The following is a 17,959-nucleotide window of genomic DNA, read 5'->3' as shown; positions in this document are numbered from 1 at the left end:
GAGGGGAGATTTGGATTAGATGTAAGGAAGAAATTCTTCCCTCTGAGGGTGGTGAGGCACTGGAACAAGTTGCCCAGAGAAGTTGTGGATGCCCCATCCCTGGAAGTGTTCTAAGGCCAGGTTGGATGAGTCTTTGAGCAATCTGATCCAGTGGAAGGTGTCCCTGCCCATGGCAGGGGGGTTGGAACTAGACGATCTTTAAGGTCTCTTCCAACCCAAACCGTTCTTTGATTCACATGGAAATGAGCTGGCTATTTAACCGGATGCAAATCTCTCTTAACTTTTTAAATTTCCATACCAATTGGACTCAGTTTCTGGGTGCCTGCATTCCTCTTTTACAAGGAAATATGAAGGACCTATGTAAAGTGCCCTAAGAAACAGATTGACAAAAAGGAAAGTGTCATTTTGTCTTAAAATATTCTCGAGATTTACTGTCTAAATAAACCTGTGTTTCCACCTTCAGGAATACTTAAATCCAGCAGGATTGCCAAGAGGCAACAGAGAAAATTCTCTGCTGCTTTTGTTCCAAAGAGTTTGGGGGTTAATAGAAAAAAAAAAAAAACATCACCAGCTGTGTAATGGATGAATTTGTCTGTTGCCAACTTTGCAGTCACAGCAAGGAAAGCATGTCAGATGTCTTACAGACCAAGATAACGTCCATTTCTTTCCTTCTTCTAATAGCATCACAAATAAATACTACTATGTGTTTAGCCAGTTCGCTGTTCCAGGTCAGATCTACTGTATTTACACTGTTGGAGCGCAACGTTCATACTGCTTTCTATGGTGTCTCCTTTGATGGAATTTATGCAGTTGTGATCTGTGGTCAGTTTCCTAACGAAAGCAGCAAGGGTGAAATCACACAGATGAGAGCCTCACTGTTCCCGAGACAGAGGTCTTTTTTTTCCCCTTTCCGTCCCCCAACAGACCTCTCCTGTGTCAGCTCACTTGCAGCCCGTGCAGCTGCAGCTCTCTTGCATGAGCCACAGACAAGGGAGGTCCTTATTCTTACGGACGGCAACGTTTCCTCAGCTCCCGAAAGGGTCAAAACTGGAACGTGCAAAGCCTTGTTTGTCGGTTAAATTTGCGGGAGGCAGGGACGAAGCCTCGTGTCTGTACAACGGGTGTAAGCAAGGGGCAGAGGACCAGTTTCTGGGTTGTTCAGTGGTTGGACAGCTGGTTACCCATGAGTGTTTCCATTCTGCTAAAGTGGAGGTTTGAGAGGACGATTTCTGCATTAATTTCTGATGGAGACGAATCAGACCAGTGTTTTCTGTGGAGCTCTCTCATTAAGACAACCTCTCTGCCCAAAGACAGGTGCTCTAACCCTTAGGCTAAAACTCGTCATTGTGAGTGTGAAAACCAGCGTTTTTGGTAAATATCACATCCTCTCACGCTGGCTCAGCAAACTGATTACTTGACCATGCTTGAACTTCTTGAGCAGCCCTAATGTAAAAGGCCCAAATGTGGAAAAGAAAGCAGCCTGAGTATGCCTTGGCCTGGCCCAAAAGCCTTGGAATGAGCAGTGGTTTGCTGAGGGATGGCCTGCAAGGGGCCTTGTATCTCTGCATTTCTTTTGTCGTTGTAACAAGCCGGTATTTTTTGATGTATTTTTCTTTTCCATTTTGCTAGGCAGTAGCAGCTGTCATAGCATGAGAAGCCACACGTTTCCTTTGCTGCTTCAGCCCTTGGACAATTACTTAGTGATAAACTACCTGAAAATGTGATTTTCGCCATTGTCTTGGAAAACCACTTTGTGGGAGTCAAAAGGTTCTCTGACAGTTTCTCTGTCATAACCTTCATGAAAATACAGTTTGGTTCCGCTCTCCTCAGCCTCTCAGAGCCGTTCAGGTGACCATTAGGCTTTTCCTCCTCCTCCAGCTCCGATGAGGAGAATCTCCAGTTTCTCCCAGGTACTCCTGAGTAGGGAACGCTGCCGGGGCTGGTGAACCCCGGGGCTGCCCGGCGCCCGCAGCCGTGCCCGCCGTCAGCGCGGGGTCGCCGCCGCCCCCGCGAGGCACGCTGGGAGCCGCCCCCGCCCTGCTCGGCAGACCCCGGCGGGCGGCGGCGGATTGGTGGTGCGTGCGCCACGTGCCCGCCTGCCGCCTCCTCATTGGTCGGCGGCCCAATCCGTTACCTCTGGGCTGGACAAGCGGCTGAGGGGAGCGGGGGGCGTGTCCGGCGTTGCCGCGGTAACAGCCGCCCCGGGCATGGCGGCGGGGCGCGCCCCGCGGTGAGGCGAGCGCTGGGGCTGAGGTGGAGAGGGGCGGGTGTGGGGGAGGACGTCTGTGGAGGTGGCCTGGTTGAGGCCCGGTGTGGCGAAGGGAGTCTGCGTGGGAGGGGTCGTGGGTAGGAGGAGGTGTGTGTGGAGGGGCTGTGTTGGGGCTGGTTGTGAGGAAAGGGGTGTTGGTGGAGGGGCCTTGTGGGGAGGATGTGTGTAGAGGGGTGGGGAAGGGGTCTAAGTGGGCTCTGGGGTGTAGATCTCCTTGTCTCCTCTGAAACTTCCCCTTCTCTTTTCCAGCAGCGCGGGGAACCTTTAGGGTGGTATCAGGTGCTGAAAGAAGCCAGCAATGGTGTGGTTCAAGGTGCTCCGTGGAAAGAGTGAGAGGCTTTCCGTTCTTAATAAATAAATAAATCCGTCTTGCTTGCTTGTTTCTCAGTTACAGTTCCCGAGTAATGCTCACTTATGTTGTAGGTTGATGCTTGGCAATATAGTCGTGGAAATAGCCGACAGACCTACTTAAGATTGTGTTGAAAATGCTGGGAGAGAAAAAACAATTAATCGTGAAAAGAGACCTTTACACAGACCCCACGTTTCCAGCCAGTGATACCTCTATCTTTTTTGATTATTGTACCCCACTTGCCCAATTCAGAGGTGAAATATCTTGGTTGAGACCTAAGGTGAGTGTTAAGGTATAAAAGGCTTTAGCAGAACTGGGCTCTAAGGTGGTAAATTATAATTAGCACAGAATGACTGCTTCTGGGTGTTTTTATTGTTTAGAAATATAGAATTGATAAAACCAGTGTGTGCCAGTGTTAACAATATATAGTTTGTAAGTCTGTGTGCTTGTTTGTGGATTTGGCTTAAATCCTGATGTAGAACTTTTGAATTTCAGAGCGCTGATAGAAATTCAGATGTTTTATTATAACTGTGCTTCATTATGCAAGTACTGTGCATACCAAGTTAAAAAATAGCATTACGTCATTCCTGAATTTTTGATATATTGCATAACCGTCTTGAAAACAAATAAATGGATTTTAGGGTTTTTCAAAAGGATATTTTGTTTTAAATGATTGTTGATTTCTTTGATAACAGGAAAGTAAACTTTTTTAAGGTTATAACTTTTCATGTGAAGATGTGTATTGCTTTTAAACTTACAACTGGGTTTCGGAGCAAGCCATATGAGAGCTAAAAAGTGTAGAATGCGTTTCTGCAGTACATTCACTTAAAGTGAAGTATGTATGATGCTGCCTTTGTGTGGAGGGGAAAAAAAAGCCTATAAAAACGTTAAAGAGAAAAAAAGTATGTTGTCTATAGTGGTGTTGTTTTTTTCCCCTGCATCTGGGGATAGCTGTAGAACAGTGATAGAGCTGTTGGTTGTCAGATAGAATTGGCAAACAAACGACTTCAGGGAGCCCAGTGTGCAGCTTTCTGCTTTGTACCTTACACTTCAATTGCTGCTCGTTAATTTTGTCCGATTGGTTAATTTCCATCTCTTGCAGTGTGTACAGGTGAGAGAAGAACCATTTTAAAACCTGACTTTCAGATCCCATTAAGTGTTGGGAACTTTGCATTTGAAATTACCTCTTTCTCTACCAAGTAACCTGTATTTATTGGCCCTAGGAAAGGTTTTTCTCTTATGCGAATTTGGAGGTTCTTGTAACAGGATGTGGGCTGCAGTGTGAATGGCATCAGTTCTGTCGCAGCTGATATGTCTAGCAAGGGGCTGATGAATTATGTTGTCTTACACTTATTGGTGCCTCTGCTAAGGTCATACCTGATGGTGACATTTATGCACTAAAATCTATGTGGGAACCAGATTTACCTCACATAAAGTACTTGCAAAATAGCCACAAGGTAGCAATTTGTTATTGCCTGCTTAGGCTGTGTCTAGAGGTAAAAATTCTCTTACTTTGTGAGGGCTCCAGAGCCCTCCCGTTCCGTGAAATACAGACTTACTTAGACTGTCATGCAGGATTTGGCTTGAACTCCCCTTCTTTTATTTTTAGGACATTTGTGCTACTCCTCGGTTATTTTCAAACAATCTACAGGATGTGCAAGTGAAACAAGGAATTTTGGGAGACTGTTGGTTCCTGTGTGCGTGTGTAGCTTTGCAGAAGAGTAAATACCTACTGAGTAAGGTATAGAGAAGTTTCTTGTTGCATGTTTCAGAAGTTTTCTTCATCTAATTTACATTTACTCTTGTATTGCTCTTGAATCTTAGGCCTCAAAAGTGAATATCAGTTTTGTTATGCTTAGTTTTACTGGTTTTGGTGCGATTTTTTTTTTTTCTGTGATTATTACAAATAGTTAATATTCATCATATTTTAAACTGGTTTTGTTTAAAAAAAATAATAAAATAAATCATTATTTGTCTCGATTTGGCTTTTACTATCTAGGTAATCCCTCCAGGTCAGCCCAGCTGGACCGATGAGTCGTATCAAGGCTGTTTCACTTGTCGAGTCTGGCAGTTTGGACACTGGGTGGAAGTAACCATTGACGATCGTTTGCCTTGCCTTGGTGGGAAACTCTGCTTTTCCCACTGTCAGACAGAGGATTTGTTTTGGCTTCCACTGCTGGAAAAAGCTTATGCAAAGTAAGTGAATGCTGTTATTGAGAGAAGTAATGGAAGGTGCAATACTTGTGTGCCTTCTGCTTACTGGTTTTATCTGACTGTTTTGGGCATTGATCTGTGTGTTATTCAATATAAAGTTCAGCGGCTGCCAGCTTTCCCATACTGGGTTGTGCAGAAGTCTATCTTTAAACTGTAGATCTGTAAGGTGTGTTTCTGGTTGCATATGAGGTAAGGTAGTCGTAGGGAGACAATTGTGATGAAAAGTAAGAGCTGAAATGAATTATCAGGGTTCAAATGATGCTCATTATGTCACTATGTGTCATCCAATTTATTAAAGGGAAATATTTTACTAGTGCAACATTTGAGAGCAACTGAGGGCTCAATGAAAAGCAGAAAGCATGCAAATATTTTAATGGAAAGCAACAACATTACGTAAGTTTATGCTATTTGAGGCTCTGGATGTGTGAGTTTCACTGCTGCTTTTGCTTAATTTGATAGTTTTATTATTTTGTGAAGAAACAACCATATTGTTAATGTGTTTGACAATGCAGCTATTTTATGTTTTATGACACGTCCATCGAAATGCTGTCCAGATGGACAAAGCAATTTGGAGACAAAGTGCACTGGTAAGATGAACATGAAGCGTCTGTAAGAACTTGGACGAAAGATTGTTCGGTTGCCAGCAGAGGGCAGAAAAAGACTTTTAAGTATGAAGTAATTCAGCTGTGCATATGTTGAGCAGAAGTTGTGGAGCAGTGATGGCATGTTAAAGCTTCTCTGTAGGTTTGAAAGGTGATAGTCTTTGTTTTCTGTAGAGATCTTGTTGTCCTATCTTGTCTTATCATTCTGTGCTGTTATCTTTGCATCTGCTGCATCAGGTAGGGCGGTCTCTTGATTTACTTAAATTGTTGAAGGAAGTGCTACTCCAGTTGTTTGTGCAGAGTGAACAAAGAGTAATCGAGGAAGAGGAAGAAATGTTATTTATTTATACAGAATGCAGTTAGTGTATCACGAAAGATGATGTAGTGCATGGGTAATAGGGTAAAAATAACTAGTACTAGACTAGAGTGGTTTCTATATAGGATGGAATGAATTGTTATAAACTTCCCATCAAACTGTGGAATGTCTGATGGCTTACATGTTCTTTAGATGTTGTACTGTGTATAAATAAAATAGTGTGTGCTCTCTCTTGCCTGCTTTGGGGATATGAGGTAGGGTACAGCCATGGTTGTGATATAGGGTGGGGTTGAAAGCACGTAAGAACCATGTTCCGTTAGTTCTGCTGTTTGTAGAAACTTTCTTGTGAGTGTTTGTTTTTTGTTTGTTTGTTTTTGTATTTTTTTAATAGAGTCCATGGATCTTATGAACAGTTGTGGGCAGGACAGGTGGCAGATGCTTTGGTCGACCTGACTGGAGGAATTGCTGAAAGATGGACCCTGAAAGGCCCTGGAAGAAACATGGAGAAAGAGAAGACTGGTATGGTTTTAGAGAAAGCAGTGTTCAGAAGATTAATGAATCTGAAGGAACAGTGTGTAGTAAGCTGCTCAGTCCTCAGTTCTAAACAAGGTAATAGTAAAGTTCTAGACGTTTTTAAAGTAAATGTCTCTATTTAACAGGGTTCAGAGCGCAAGGCAACCCGCAAGTGCATACTGCTGATTCTAGTACCATTTGAGTTTCATGGTGAAATTTTACATAACCTTGGATAGATAAAGAATTAAGGATGTTATTGATTTCAGGACGGAGAATGCTTTTGAGGAGTGCTTTTTGTATTAGAGGCTAATATGGTCAGTTCTCAAAAACAAACACCCGCCCTATCTCCCGAGAAAGCACCTAAAAAGCACCTTAAAAACCCCAGTGAATTTCAGCACTGAGAATTTGTAGATCAAGTAGTGAGTTAATACACTTTAAAATTTTCATTGATTTTATTTCTGTATATTCAGAACTAAAATGAGCTGTTTGGAGTTTTTTTATGCTGTTTTTATACTGATTTAAAAAGTTTCCTTTTGTCTCAAAATCACCTTCTCTCATAGAGAGAAGTTCGACATCTTTCTCTCACAGTTTAACATCTCTCGTTGTAACACATGGAGCAGGTTCTTTTGTTTACTTTCAAATGTGCTTTTTTTTTTTCTGTTCAGGTGCAAGCGAACTAGGAGAATTTCATGCCTTTATTGTGATAGACATGTTGAGTCTGTCTGAATTGTCAGGCAAGGAAATTTTCCTACTACGAATACGAAATCCTTGGGGAAGGCGGTGCTGGAAGGGTCCCTGGTGTGAGGGGTAAGTTTATTTTCATTTGGAAAATCATTTGTGAAAGTTCTGAAGCACAAAGCGTACCTGTGTATTGCATAGGCAAATATTGCTAATAGGCTATAGCAGACGAGAGACTTCAGTTTGCATGCAGTCCTTTGGAGAGCTGAGTAGTTCTCACAGCTTGTTGGTTCAAAGGCTACTCGTTTCCATCTATTAGATCTGGTGATCTGAATCTTTTTAATAACATTTTTTTGTTTATCAAAGCATCGTGTATTTTTGTAGAGATAAACTTAAGATGTTGGTTTATTTTCTGTCGGTGATTTTTGAGGTGCTTTGTTGTTGTGCAATTGATCTAAGTGTCTTTGCTCGTAAGACGTTTGTGACTTATAAGTAGTCACTCAGCTTTACTTGGCTTTTCTCATTTGGTCTTGTCTCAGTTGCAGAAGACAAGCAAAGCATGTATAAAACAAAATATAGCAGAAGGAAGGGTGCTAATATTTTTTGCTTGTGTACTCTCATTTCTGTATATTAATATGAGTAGGAGAAGCTGGAATTGAGTAGATATAAAGAAGAGATGTTATAAAGGAAGTGCAGAAATATGTTTAGCAGTTCATGTAGCAAAGGAACAAGAATGAAAGGGCAGACCCTACTAGCTTATTTTGAAAAATATTAGCATGTTTAGACTGTACAAAAGAACATGCAATTCTTAACCCAAGGAGCAAGATTTCAGCATTAAAGTATGGTAACAATGTGATTGTGTTAACAAAAGTTTTAGAGAAATAGGTTTTCTTCCCTGTGGTGTTAAAATTGCTTGATTGCATTATTTGAGACCTAAGTTGATGTTTTTTGCTTTGGGCAGTTTTGGTTATACGCCTGGGCTCTTGTAGTTTCTTTGTCAAGCAGTAAGTTGCCATGTAGTTGCAAGAGGATAGCATTTCATCAGGTGGCCTTAGAGCCCTGTTTTATTCAAGTGCAGAACTGTTCTTTATTGCTAGTGAAACAATCAAAAATGTTGAAAGTACTAGCTTTGAATGGGCCCTAAAGAATGCAGTGTTTAAATTCTTGGTTTGTCGTGACTTAGCCAGCATAGGATATTTGATCGAACATTGTTATGGAACTTTATTGGGCAAAGGACTAAATGTTAACTTTTGCCTTATGTGCAGTGGTCAAGGATGGAGCCAGCTAGATCCAGCAGTTGCCTCAGAACTGCTCTCACAGATCCAAGAGGGAGAATTCTGGGTTGACGAAGAGGAATTTTTCAGGGAATTTGACGAGATTACCATGGGCTTTCCAATCAATGAGGAGGGACATCTTCAGAGCCTCTATACAGGTGTGATATGAGAAAACATCTTTCTCATACAAATAACATTATGTGAGTGGGAAAGACTGATTTGAATTGCAAATGGTTGCAACTAGATCATAATTGCTTTCTCAGTCTTTCCATCTCCTTGAGATCCGCAGGCCTTTTCTATCTCTGCTGGGAAGAATAGAGGGACAAGAGGAAACTGAAGATCTTTGCAGGAGTCTTTGATATTTCTCCGAGATCTAGTTACTTGTTAGTTTGTTGAGAAATTAGTGTTCTGTATCTAGAAGGCTGTTGTTCTAGACAGCCTTGTGATTTTTCTTTTTTTCCTTGATGGAAGATAAACCGCGGATTTCTAGAAACAATTTCTTGTAAAAGTCGTGTCATCAATCTGCCGTTTCCTCTTGTATTCAGTCTTATGCCTCTCAAAATGTTTGTCATGAATATCTGCTTGGAGAAGGTGTCAGGGCTATAACAGCCTGTTTTCTTGGGCTGGGGGGTCTCTGCCATATATCTGTTGAATAAAATTAAGTAGCCTCTGGTGTCTGACAACCGCACCGTGTTTTTCTTGTTTTGTTAGAGAAAGTGCTGTATCACTCGCAGAATCTTTTTGGATCCTGGGTGAGAGGCCAGTCGGCAGGTGGCTGCCGTAACAACAGCAGCTTCCCTACTAACCCTAAGTTCTGGCTGAGAGTCTGTGAAAAGAGTGAGGTGTGCATTGCTCTGCTGCAGAAACAGAGGAAATACAGTGCCGACTGGGCTGGAAGAATTCAAAATTTGACTCACTTAGCAGAGGATAATCCATCTTTGACTGAAGGCATACAGGGGAAGAATTATCAGGCTGTGGGATTGCATGTTTGGAAGGTAACACAGGAGTGACGTTTTTCTTTTTGCAAATAGGAGTTTTCAAGTGTTACTGAAGATCTGAGTAAAACCATTCATTTCCTATGGCAGTGATATGATTCAACTGTTCACCCGTTTTACATTTCTGATTTATGTTAGAGTGATCCTGTTTATCTCACAGTGCCGTTACTGTCTGTACAAACCGTTAGTGGACTAGTCCTTCTTACCATTGAGTGCCAAGTAGCAGAAGTTTTGGGACTGTTCCAACCTAGTGCATGACATTTCAGGCTGATTATTTGATGACTATTCCTAAACTTACTCCTCCTGACTATTAACTCTTCCTGCTTCTCTTTGATGTTCAGCTTATCTGCTGATACACTCCTCCTTACTTGTTTCCTTTTGTAAATGTATGCATGTTTAAAAATGTTTTAAGCAATATTTAATCATTTTAAGTTTCTAATAAAACTCATTTTTTCTAAACCACCACGCATCATTATGCATCTATTCTAGGTGGAGAAGAAACGATTTAACCTTCCAAAGACCCTCTCTGCTCCTCCAGTTGTAGGTACCGTCTGCCATTCCTATGATAGAGAAGTGCATGTATGCGGTGACCTTTCGCCTGGGTTCTATCTTGTTGTTCCCAGCACTTTTCTGAAAGATGCAACAGGGAATTTCTTGCTTCGTGTATTTTCAACAGGAAGGATCTCTCTCAGGTAGGTTTAAAAGAAAACAGAAAATTTCTTATAGACGTTGACATAAACAAATTATATCAAGTATAGCACTAAGTATTAATGTTCAAAATGTTTTGAAGGGTTGTGCAAAGTACCAAGTAATAGCATTGTTTTGTCTTTGGATCCATGTAAGTAGTGTTCTATTTCCTTGTTCATTTTTTTTTCATGAAGCTGCTACTACCTTGTCATGGGTTAGGCCGCTCCGGCAACCAACACCCCCAAAAATTGTTTTTTGAGTTAAAGCATTCAACACTGATGATACAGCTGAACTTCTTAATTGTGAACGCCTCAAGAAGTTTACTAGCATTATCATAGAGTCATGGAATGGTTTGTTTGGGTTGGAAGGGACCTTAAAGATCCTCTAGTTCCAATCCGCCGCTGTGGGCAGGGACACCTTCCACTAGATCAGGTTGCTCAAAGCCATGTTTATCAATATGATAAAATTCTTGAAAGGATCACTGTGTGTTGTGTTCTAGCTGATCTTTTCTCATAACTTGTGATGCAAAATAGACTTTTATAATAGACTTGGAACAATGTTTTCTTTCTGTGTGACAATGTTTGCTTATCCAACAGAAAACATCAGCAATGTCAGTCTAGTAGCTTCTGATGACTTTTAATTTTTTTAACTGTAGCAGACTACATAGCTATCTCAACACTTTAAAGTCAATTATTCACGACCAATTCTGTGTTGGTGACCATAGCCTAGAAATAAATACTTAACAAGACACAGTGAGTACTTGTGTGGGTCAGCCAGCACAGTTGTACCTTCTTCTGATAATCCTGAAAAAATCTGAGGTTGTCTAACAGCTTGCACCAGGTAAGCTATAGGCAGAGAGAAAATGTACTGTTGGCAGCATGTTTTAAAGCTGTTCAATTTTTTTTATATTCCGGTGATACACACTATCGGCTTATATGTCCTTGGAGAGAAGCTGGCAAATCACACTACAAAGCCAGAACACGTGTTAATCATTTACTCTGCGGAATTTGAAAGCAAGATGGTATCAAGTTTTAGACTGAATGAAGCTCTGCAAAACTATGGGGCTAATTTTTCCGTATGGGTGCAGGTTTTGTACATCCTATCAGCCATATATTTGGTTTCTGGACTTATTTCATCCGTACAGTATGTTGCACTTTCAATGATGGGATAAAATTTCTGGTATTGCTGTTAAGTATAACACTTCCTCAGAGGTATCAGCCTGGATATGTGATAACGTAACAGCTGTTATGTGTTCTCAGCTGGAAAACTGGAAATAAGGATAGATGTTATGTTGAAATATGATTTCAAATGCTGCACAACTGATAATGATACCAAATTGTTCACATGGCTGTGAAAAGCGGCGCTGGGCGAGGATTGAAATACGGGTTAACATTACAGTGATCAAGTCAGAGGTAAAATGATAGTTTCCTCTAATTAAAGACATCGTGAATATAAAAAATAATACAGCGTATGCTTTGGACTTACTGAGGTACTCGTGTGCTCCAGAAGTCACTGTCAGCTGTATCGCTTTCAAATAGGACAAATAGCACAAGAGTATTGAGGAAAAACTTGTAAGCTGCATTATTTCGTGAATGTACAAAAGTCTGTCTGGTTTTAGTGCACAGTTTATATATGCTGTGTTGTTTTTCTGGAGTTCTGTGAATTACCTAAGGATTTAAAACTGTACAGTTCTCTTCTTTGTGCTGAATGTTTGGAGGTGTTGTGTAATGTTAGTTAATTTTTGTGAGCTGGTGTTCTAGATTTTGTGAAATCGTACAGACTTTATACACTTAGTTTCTTTTCTCTCTTATGTTTGATAGTGAGCTAAAACCACCACCTGCAGATGCTGCCCTCTGTGAAGAACTCCCAGCAGGTGAATGGGAGACAGTGCAACTTCATGGATGCTGGAAAAATGGGCAAAGTGCTGGAGGGAGCAGGAACTTCCCCTCCTTCCATATCAATCCCTGCTTTCCCCTCTCCATTCCCGCAGGACAAGGCAAAAGCAGTGTGAAAGTTACCCTCCGTCAGCACTGCCAGGATAGCAAGTGTCGTCCAATAGGTTTCCATATTTTCCAGGTAAGACTTGTGGTCGGTTTGATTGCTCGTTTGCCAAGTGTGAAGGTGAGCCTGTCAGTTCAGTGTGCCTTGCGCTTGGCAAGGGACGTGCTGCTTCTAGGAGAAACACGGGCTGGTCCTGTGAAATAATGCCCGTGAAAGATACGGAATAACTACACACTGGGTAGCCTAGTAACCAGATAATTGGTTCCTCTGAATCCTTCCAGCATTCTAAATTAGTTTTAGAAATGCTTAACTCTTTTGAGGATTTGCAAAGAATTTTCAGGGTCTTAGTGACTGAGGACCAGACTTCTTGGTAATTCTTCATGAAAACTTATTTTCTTCAACTCTAGTAATTACTTGTCTATTGGCAAGTGAAGTTGGATCTGCAAACAACATTAGAATTCAAAAGGACTGATATGTTCAACAGATGATCTGACACAAAACAGGATATGATTTAGTGTGGACAAATACAAGTTCTACATGTGTTTGTCAGTAACCAACAGCGTAAATGTAGGATGGGAAGTTTCTGGTTAGGTGGCTATTTTGTAGGGAAAACTAGCTTTATCTTTGGAAAACATGCTTCAAAAAAGGTGTTGCTTAAGTGGACAGCCTGGAGTTGAGCATCAGGAGTGATCTTGTAACTCCAAACATACAATATGTGAAGTAAAATTAAAAGAATGGTATTTTTCATGCCCAGAGGAGACTGAGGAGAAGTCTAATACGAGTTTTTAGTACAAGAAAGGCCACTAGAAAGAGAAAGGACAGAATCTGTTCACCATATCCATGAGCTGAAAAACAAGTGCATTAGGCTTCAGTGAGGAAGAGTGAGGTTAGACAATAGAAAAAGCTTTTGAGCTGTGTGGGTAGTGGGTCGTATAAACTGTCTACAAACATGCCCAGAGAAGTTGTGGCTGCCCCATCCCTGGCAGTGTTCAAGGCCAGGTTGGATGAGGCTTTGAGCAACCTGATCTAGTGGAAGGTGTCCCTGCCCATGGCAGGGGGGTTGGAACTAGATGATCTTTGAGGTCCCTTCCAACCCAAACCATTCTGTGCTCGGAATGATTTATCTGTACTCAATACTGCCATCTGTGTATTCTGGAAGCCTTGTCATCCCTCTTCTATAGCTCTGTACAGAAGATTGAGTATTTGGAGTGGAATAGATGATGGAACACACCACACTATGTTATACCAGGAATTTAACATTGTGAGGCCTGAAATGTATGAAAAGATAGGCATGGTTTCATTCTTTTTTGCAGGTGCCTAACAGCAGCTGGAAACCACATACTTCCTCTTTTCTGCACTTGGAACCACTGGTTAGCTGTGTACCTCATTGCTACTCACAGGAAGTAAGCCAACTTTGCAGACTTCCTGCAGGAAGTTATGTAGTTATACCTTCTACGTACTTACCTGATACAGAAGGCGATTTTACAGTGGTCATAGCCACCAAAATAGACAGGTAAAATAACGTTGCCTTCTGTTTGCAGTTCTGATATTTCTAGTGCATGTATGAAAGGATGTTTGGAAACAGTGACTGTAGTAACATGTCCTCACTTTTGTTAGAAAAAAATTATTTTTTTTAAAGTCTTTGTATTGCTGTTGTGTTTGCAAGCGCTGCTTACCGCTTTGATTATGTTGGAAGAACAGCTGAAAAAAGAGGTATTTGTTAATCTTTTTGCATCAGTTGCTGAATAACGGATTTCTAATGCTGGAGAAGATGGCACTATAGCAACTCGTTATCAGCTATGTCTGGATATTAGTATCTCTGCTGAAATTTTACTAAGCTTTTTAATAAACAGGGTTGGTTTTGAGAAAATGCAGTGAGTAGCAGGCTTTATTCCGGATGGTTCCTCCTGATTTGAATAATAACAGGTCTGAATCTGAGTTTGTAGATGCAGTAAGATTGCAGTAAGATTCCGTAAAACTGCATCAAGATTGCATAAGGGAAAGGATGTGGAACAAAGCCTAGCATAACAGTCTTCTCTTTGTGAAGTGGGTTAAATGATTGGTGTTTACAAGGTCCCCCAGTGCTTTGGGGGGGGGACAGAAATAAGTGTGGTTTGTGTTTTCAACAGGAAGCGCATTCACAGCCGGGAGACACTTGGACAAGTATTGCAAGAAGTAAGTGACACGTTTTTAATTTCGGTTCTTCTAAAGGTGTTGCAGAGGCGTCACCGAAGCTCATGTGTTAACCAGTACGAGAGGCCTGTCCTGGTGGACTGGACTTCGAATGTTCTCCTTTACTTGCTGCAAACTGATAATTAGTAAAGCAGTTAATCTTTGGGGTTTTTTGTTTCTTAGCCAGAAAAGTAGCATTTGTTATCAGCTCACAAAATTTGTCTTTTCACACCACTCATGTAAAACAGTCGCACAGAAGCTTCTGTATGAATTCATTATTTACTCCCTCAAGTCTTTCCCCAGTATCAACCTCTGCTGTAACGTCTGTGAGAAAGTGGACTATTAGTGATGAGTAGGTGTTTGCACTTCACTCTTTATGCATTTGGATATATTTTGATGTATTCGTTCTTGGTGTCATCATAGATCTGCCAGCTTTAATTCTATGTTGTGTCCTTCCTCCATCTTGATTGGCTTTGATATTAATTTAGGATCCTACGTATGGTGATTTAGAAATTCTGATGATACTATGATGTTGTAAAGACTTAAGAAAACACAGCAAAAGAGAAGAAAAGCAAATGGGCAATCCAAAGATTAACTTTCATCACACTACAGTTGAGGTTTTTTATTTGTCTCCTCACAGCCAGCCCATAGCGTTCTACCATTATAATCCTTCTTGGTGTGGTAGCCGTTCTGATCAAGTTAATGCCACCTATTTAATATTTTGGTATTGTGTTTTGCTTGGTCAGGTATGTGTGTAAGGTTGAAGGGTTGGATGTGAATGCTGAGAACCTAATATGGTGTTTTTACTGGGTGGAGAAGAGAACTTTGAATGTATTGTTTTAACAGTTGTTTAAAGATATTTGATTGTTGTAAATCATATGGTTGCAAATGATAGCAACCTGATCTAGTTGGAGAAGCAACCTGATCTAGTTGGAGATATCCCTGTTCCTTGCAGGGGGGTTGGACTAGATGACCTTTGAAGGTCCCTTCCAGCCCTAACCATTCTATGATTCTATGATTGCTGGATCAAAGCATGCCCTTGGTAATACTCAGCGTATTAGGTGAGAACAAGACTGTCTAGATACTTGGCTCTTTCCCTTTGAGGTTTCAATAAAAACAAAAAAAAAATCTTAGGAAAAACTCTTCTTAGAACTGATTTACTCATTTTCTTGATCTAGGTCATGTTGACCAGTGATTACGTTTTGTCCTTAAAAGCACACAAATGATATGGATTTTGTGTGCTTCACAAAAAATGGGCAAAGACCTGTGTGTACTTTTCTCATGGTGCTTGTTATTTTAATATTTAGGAGCTGAAATATGTAATGAAGTCCTTTTATTGCTGCTGCTTTGGAAACAAATCATTACAAGGCCATTATTACATATGGAGTATATTTGAAGATATGTTTCTTATATTATTCCATGAAAATATGAAATGCTTCATGACATTAAGGGAACACACAGCTTAGGTTCTTCAGGACTTGAAGAATTTGGAAACGACAATTATAGTTTCCTCTTCAGTGGCAGAAATTAATGTCTCAATCTAATCTTCAACAGCATAGTCTTTTCTAAAGACAGGACTTCAAATCACCCGGTGCTTTCAGGGGTTTAACCTCTGAAGGATCTGGGGCCGTCTGCCTTACTGGGAAGTTGGGCCATTGATTTCTAAGGAGTGCATCAGAGCAGAGCTGGATGGCAGTGTGCTTTTCTAAAAGTTTGTCTGTGTGATTTCTAATTACTGGAGGGATGGGTTTTGTGCATTTTATTTTTTTAAGATGGTTCATGGGAAAAGCTTGCATTTTGGCCTTAATTTCTAAATCTTTCTGTTTTACTCTTAATTCCTTATAGATTTCGTCTCTTTCTTGACAAAAAAATAACTTGCGAAGTAGCTTTTCTTTGTGTTGTTCATTTTCTTATAGATTTCATTTACAACTGTGATGAAAAGGTAATCTGGAATTCTCACGCTGTCATTTCAAGAAACATCGGAAAGCTGAGGAATGCCTCACCTCTTGCTGTTTTTGCTTTTAAATAGAAGAACAAGAAGATACTCTTAGCCCAGCTGATTTTCACTGGTACCAGCTGTCAGGCCTACGACAACTTCTTTGTAAAAATACCTCCTTAATCATGTATGCTCTGAATATTTGTTCTTCCCGTGTTTTTTAGAACCTGCCTTGTACAGCAAATTTCATAATGTACCTCAGTTCTTCAGAAATACGGCTGAAGAACATGTGCATGTTTTAACCCAAGCTACAGTTTTAGAAGAAAACCAGAAACGTATATGCATAATGAAATATGAAATGAAATGTGAAAAACTTTTGGAAAAGAAATTAAAAATGAAGCTTACAGAATAACTTCAGGAGACCAAAGGGGTAAACATAGAGAAAGAAACTGGAACCTTTTTTCAGGTAGGACATACCTCAAGAACCATTAAAATACACTGGAGGAGAGAAGGTCTAAGCTCATATCCTACACTGCCAGTCATGCTGCTGAGCACTTTATCGTGGGCTCTTTGTTGAACCATTCAAATGGTGGGTTGAAAAGAAAGATTTTTTTTTTTTGGTGAGTTTTTCTTTAATGAACACCACAAAGGAAAAAAGAGAAGACTTGAAAACTATTGTTTATGAACTATCATGTCAGACTGCTTTTGTAAATCTGTAAGACTGTTTTATGCAAGATCCGCCCTCACCGTAAGAAATACGAAGTTTAAGAGATTTTTCTTAATTTCTGTTTGAAAGTATTTCTTATTCAAGGATGATTTTTTAGATGTTATATTTTCCTCAATAAAAACGGAGTAACGTTCAAAGTTTTACCATGTCTTTTACTAAAAAGGTGAAAACTGTCAGCGATGTCAAGTCTGCATTTGTTCTGCAGTAGCAAACTTTACAGTGTGTTAGAGCCCTGGGGCTTTCACCAAATGGAAGGGGATAACTGGAAATATTTGAGAGGAGAATCAAGTCTTCAATTAGTTTTGTGTATGAGAATTATGTAATATTCTACTTTTGCTTTTAACTACAACGTAGCGTAATTTATGCTTGCTCCTATTGAACTTTGAAAATTGAAAGCATCTAGGATGCTTGTAGCTGAACTTTAGGTAGTCAAAACTTTCCACATCTGTTGTGGAACGATGAGAAACAAGAAAACACCGTGAGTAATAAATCTCTACTGTGCCTGCTTTAACAAATGGTGGCATTTTGGTTTATTTTCTTCACTTCTTGAAAGGCTGTTCCTTTCCCTTCAGATAGGAAATCACTGGATGATAGAATAATGTTTCTGAACAGAAGAAGGAAAGGTTCATGAAAGCACCCAGATCCAAGAGTTGTGAATGAAATAGGAAAGAGGTACTGAGGGAATAGAGAAAAGAGTTGAATTCCATTTCTAAATAGATTATATACATTCTGTAATAATGTATGCAAGTGTGAATATAATGCTTCAAGGGAGTGCGAAAGCAATAGAGTCAGTGCTGAGTGTGCATACGTTGGTGCCTTCTGCAAAAGGATGTGAGAAAAGACACTCTCTGAACACAGAGCGGTAAGCATACTGAAGAAATTTTTTTTTATTTAACCATCCTTGCTGCATCAGAACAGTTGTGCCGTTTTAAGAGTGTGATACCTGACTGAGCACATATGCAGGAAACTGGTCGATACAGATCATGTCTCTAAAATCCTACATCTAATGCCTTGCTGCTGTGAGTGTGAAAGTACTTTTTTGTTTTTTGTTTTTTTTTTTTTAAAGTATTATTGTGTACTTGTATATGCCTAAGATGCAATTGTATGAACTTTGGCAAGTACACCTATTTTAATTTCAAAAAGTTCAACTATAGGAGATTAGATAAAACCACTCTATATTAATTTGCTATACTAAACTACCTACATTTGAATACAATTGAGACAGT

General features: G+C 40.2%; 1 protein-coding gene across 1 annotated transcript; it reads left to right on the top strand.

Annotated features, from left to right (window-relative positions):
- The first annotated feature begins 2,488 nt into the window (after positions 1 to 2,488).
- Positions 2,489 to 16,763, top strand: CAPN10 (calpain 10). Its single transcript, XM_086618211.1, has 13 exons — positions 2,489 to 2,598; positions 2,693 to 2,898; positions 4,228 to 4,359; positions 4,618 to 4,814; positions 6,142 to 6,359; positions 6,929 to 7,070; positions 8,207 to 8,373; positions 8,927 to 9,210; positions 9,700 to 9,902; positions 11,718 to 11,973; positions 13,212 to 13,411; positions 14,028 to 14,073; positions 15,987 to 16,763. The coding sequence occupies exons 2-13, from the start codon at positions 2,755 to 2,757 to the stop codon at positions 16,014 to 16,016; spliced, it is 2,019 nt and encodes a 672-aa protein (XP_086474337.1). The 5' UTR covers positions 2,489 to 2,598; positions 2,693 to 2,754; the 3' UTR covers positions 16,017 to 16,763.
- Positions 16,764 to 17,959: the final 1,196 nt, after the last annotated feature.

This window comes from Tauraco erythrolophus, chromosome 11, assembly GCF_009769465.1.
Source record: "Tauraco erythrolophus isolate bTauEry1 chromosome 11, bTauEry1.pri, whole genome shotgun sequence".
Taxonomy (NCBI): Eukaryota; Metazoa; Chordata; class Aves; order Musophagiformes; family Musophagidae; genus Tauraco; species Tauraco erythrolophus.
This window is presented reverse-complemented; position numbering and strand designations above follow the sequence as displayed.

Excerpts from the sequence above, each read along its gene's own strand:
- CAPN10 (XM_086618211.1), top strand. The coding sequence starts at position 2,755 with ATGCTGGGAGAGAAAAAACAATTAATCGTGAAAAGAGACCTTTACACA. Across the intron at positions 4,815-6,141 it reads CTGGAAAAAGCTTATGCAAA|AGTCCATGGATCTTATGAAC; the intron begins GTAAGTGAATGC and ends TTTTTTTAATAG. Across the intron at positions 14,074-15,986 it reads TTGGACAAGTATTGCAAGAA|ATTTCATTTACAACTGTGAT; the intron begins GTAAGTGACACG and ends ATTTTCTTATAG.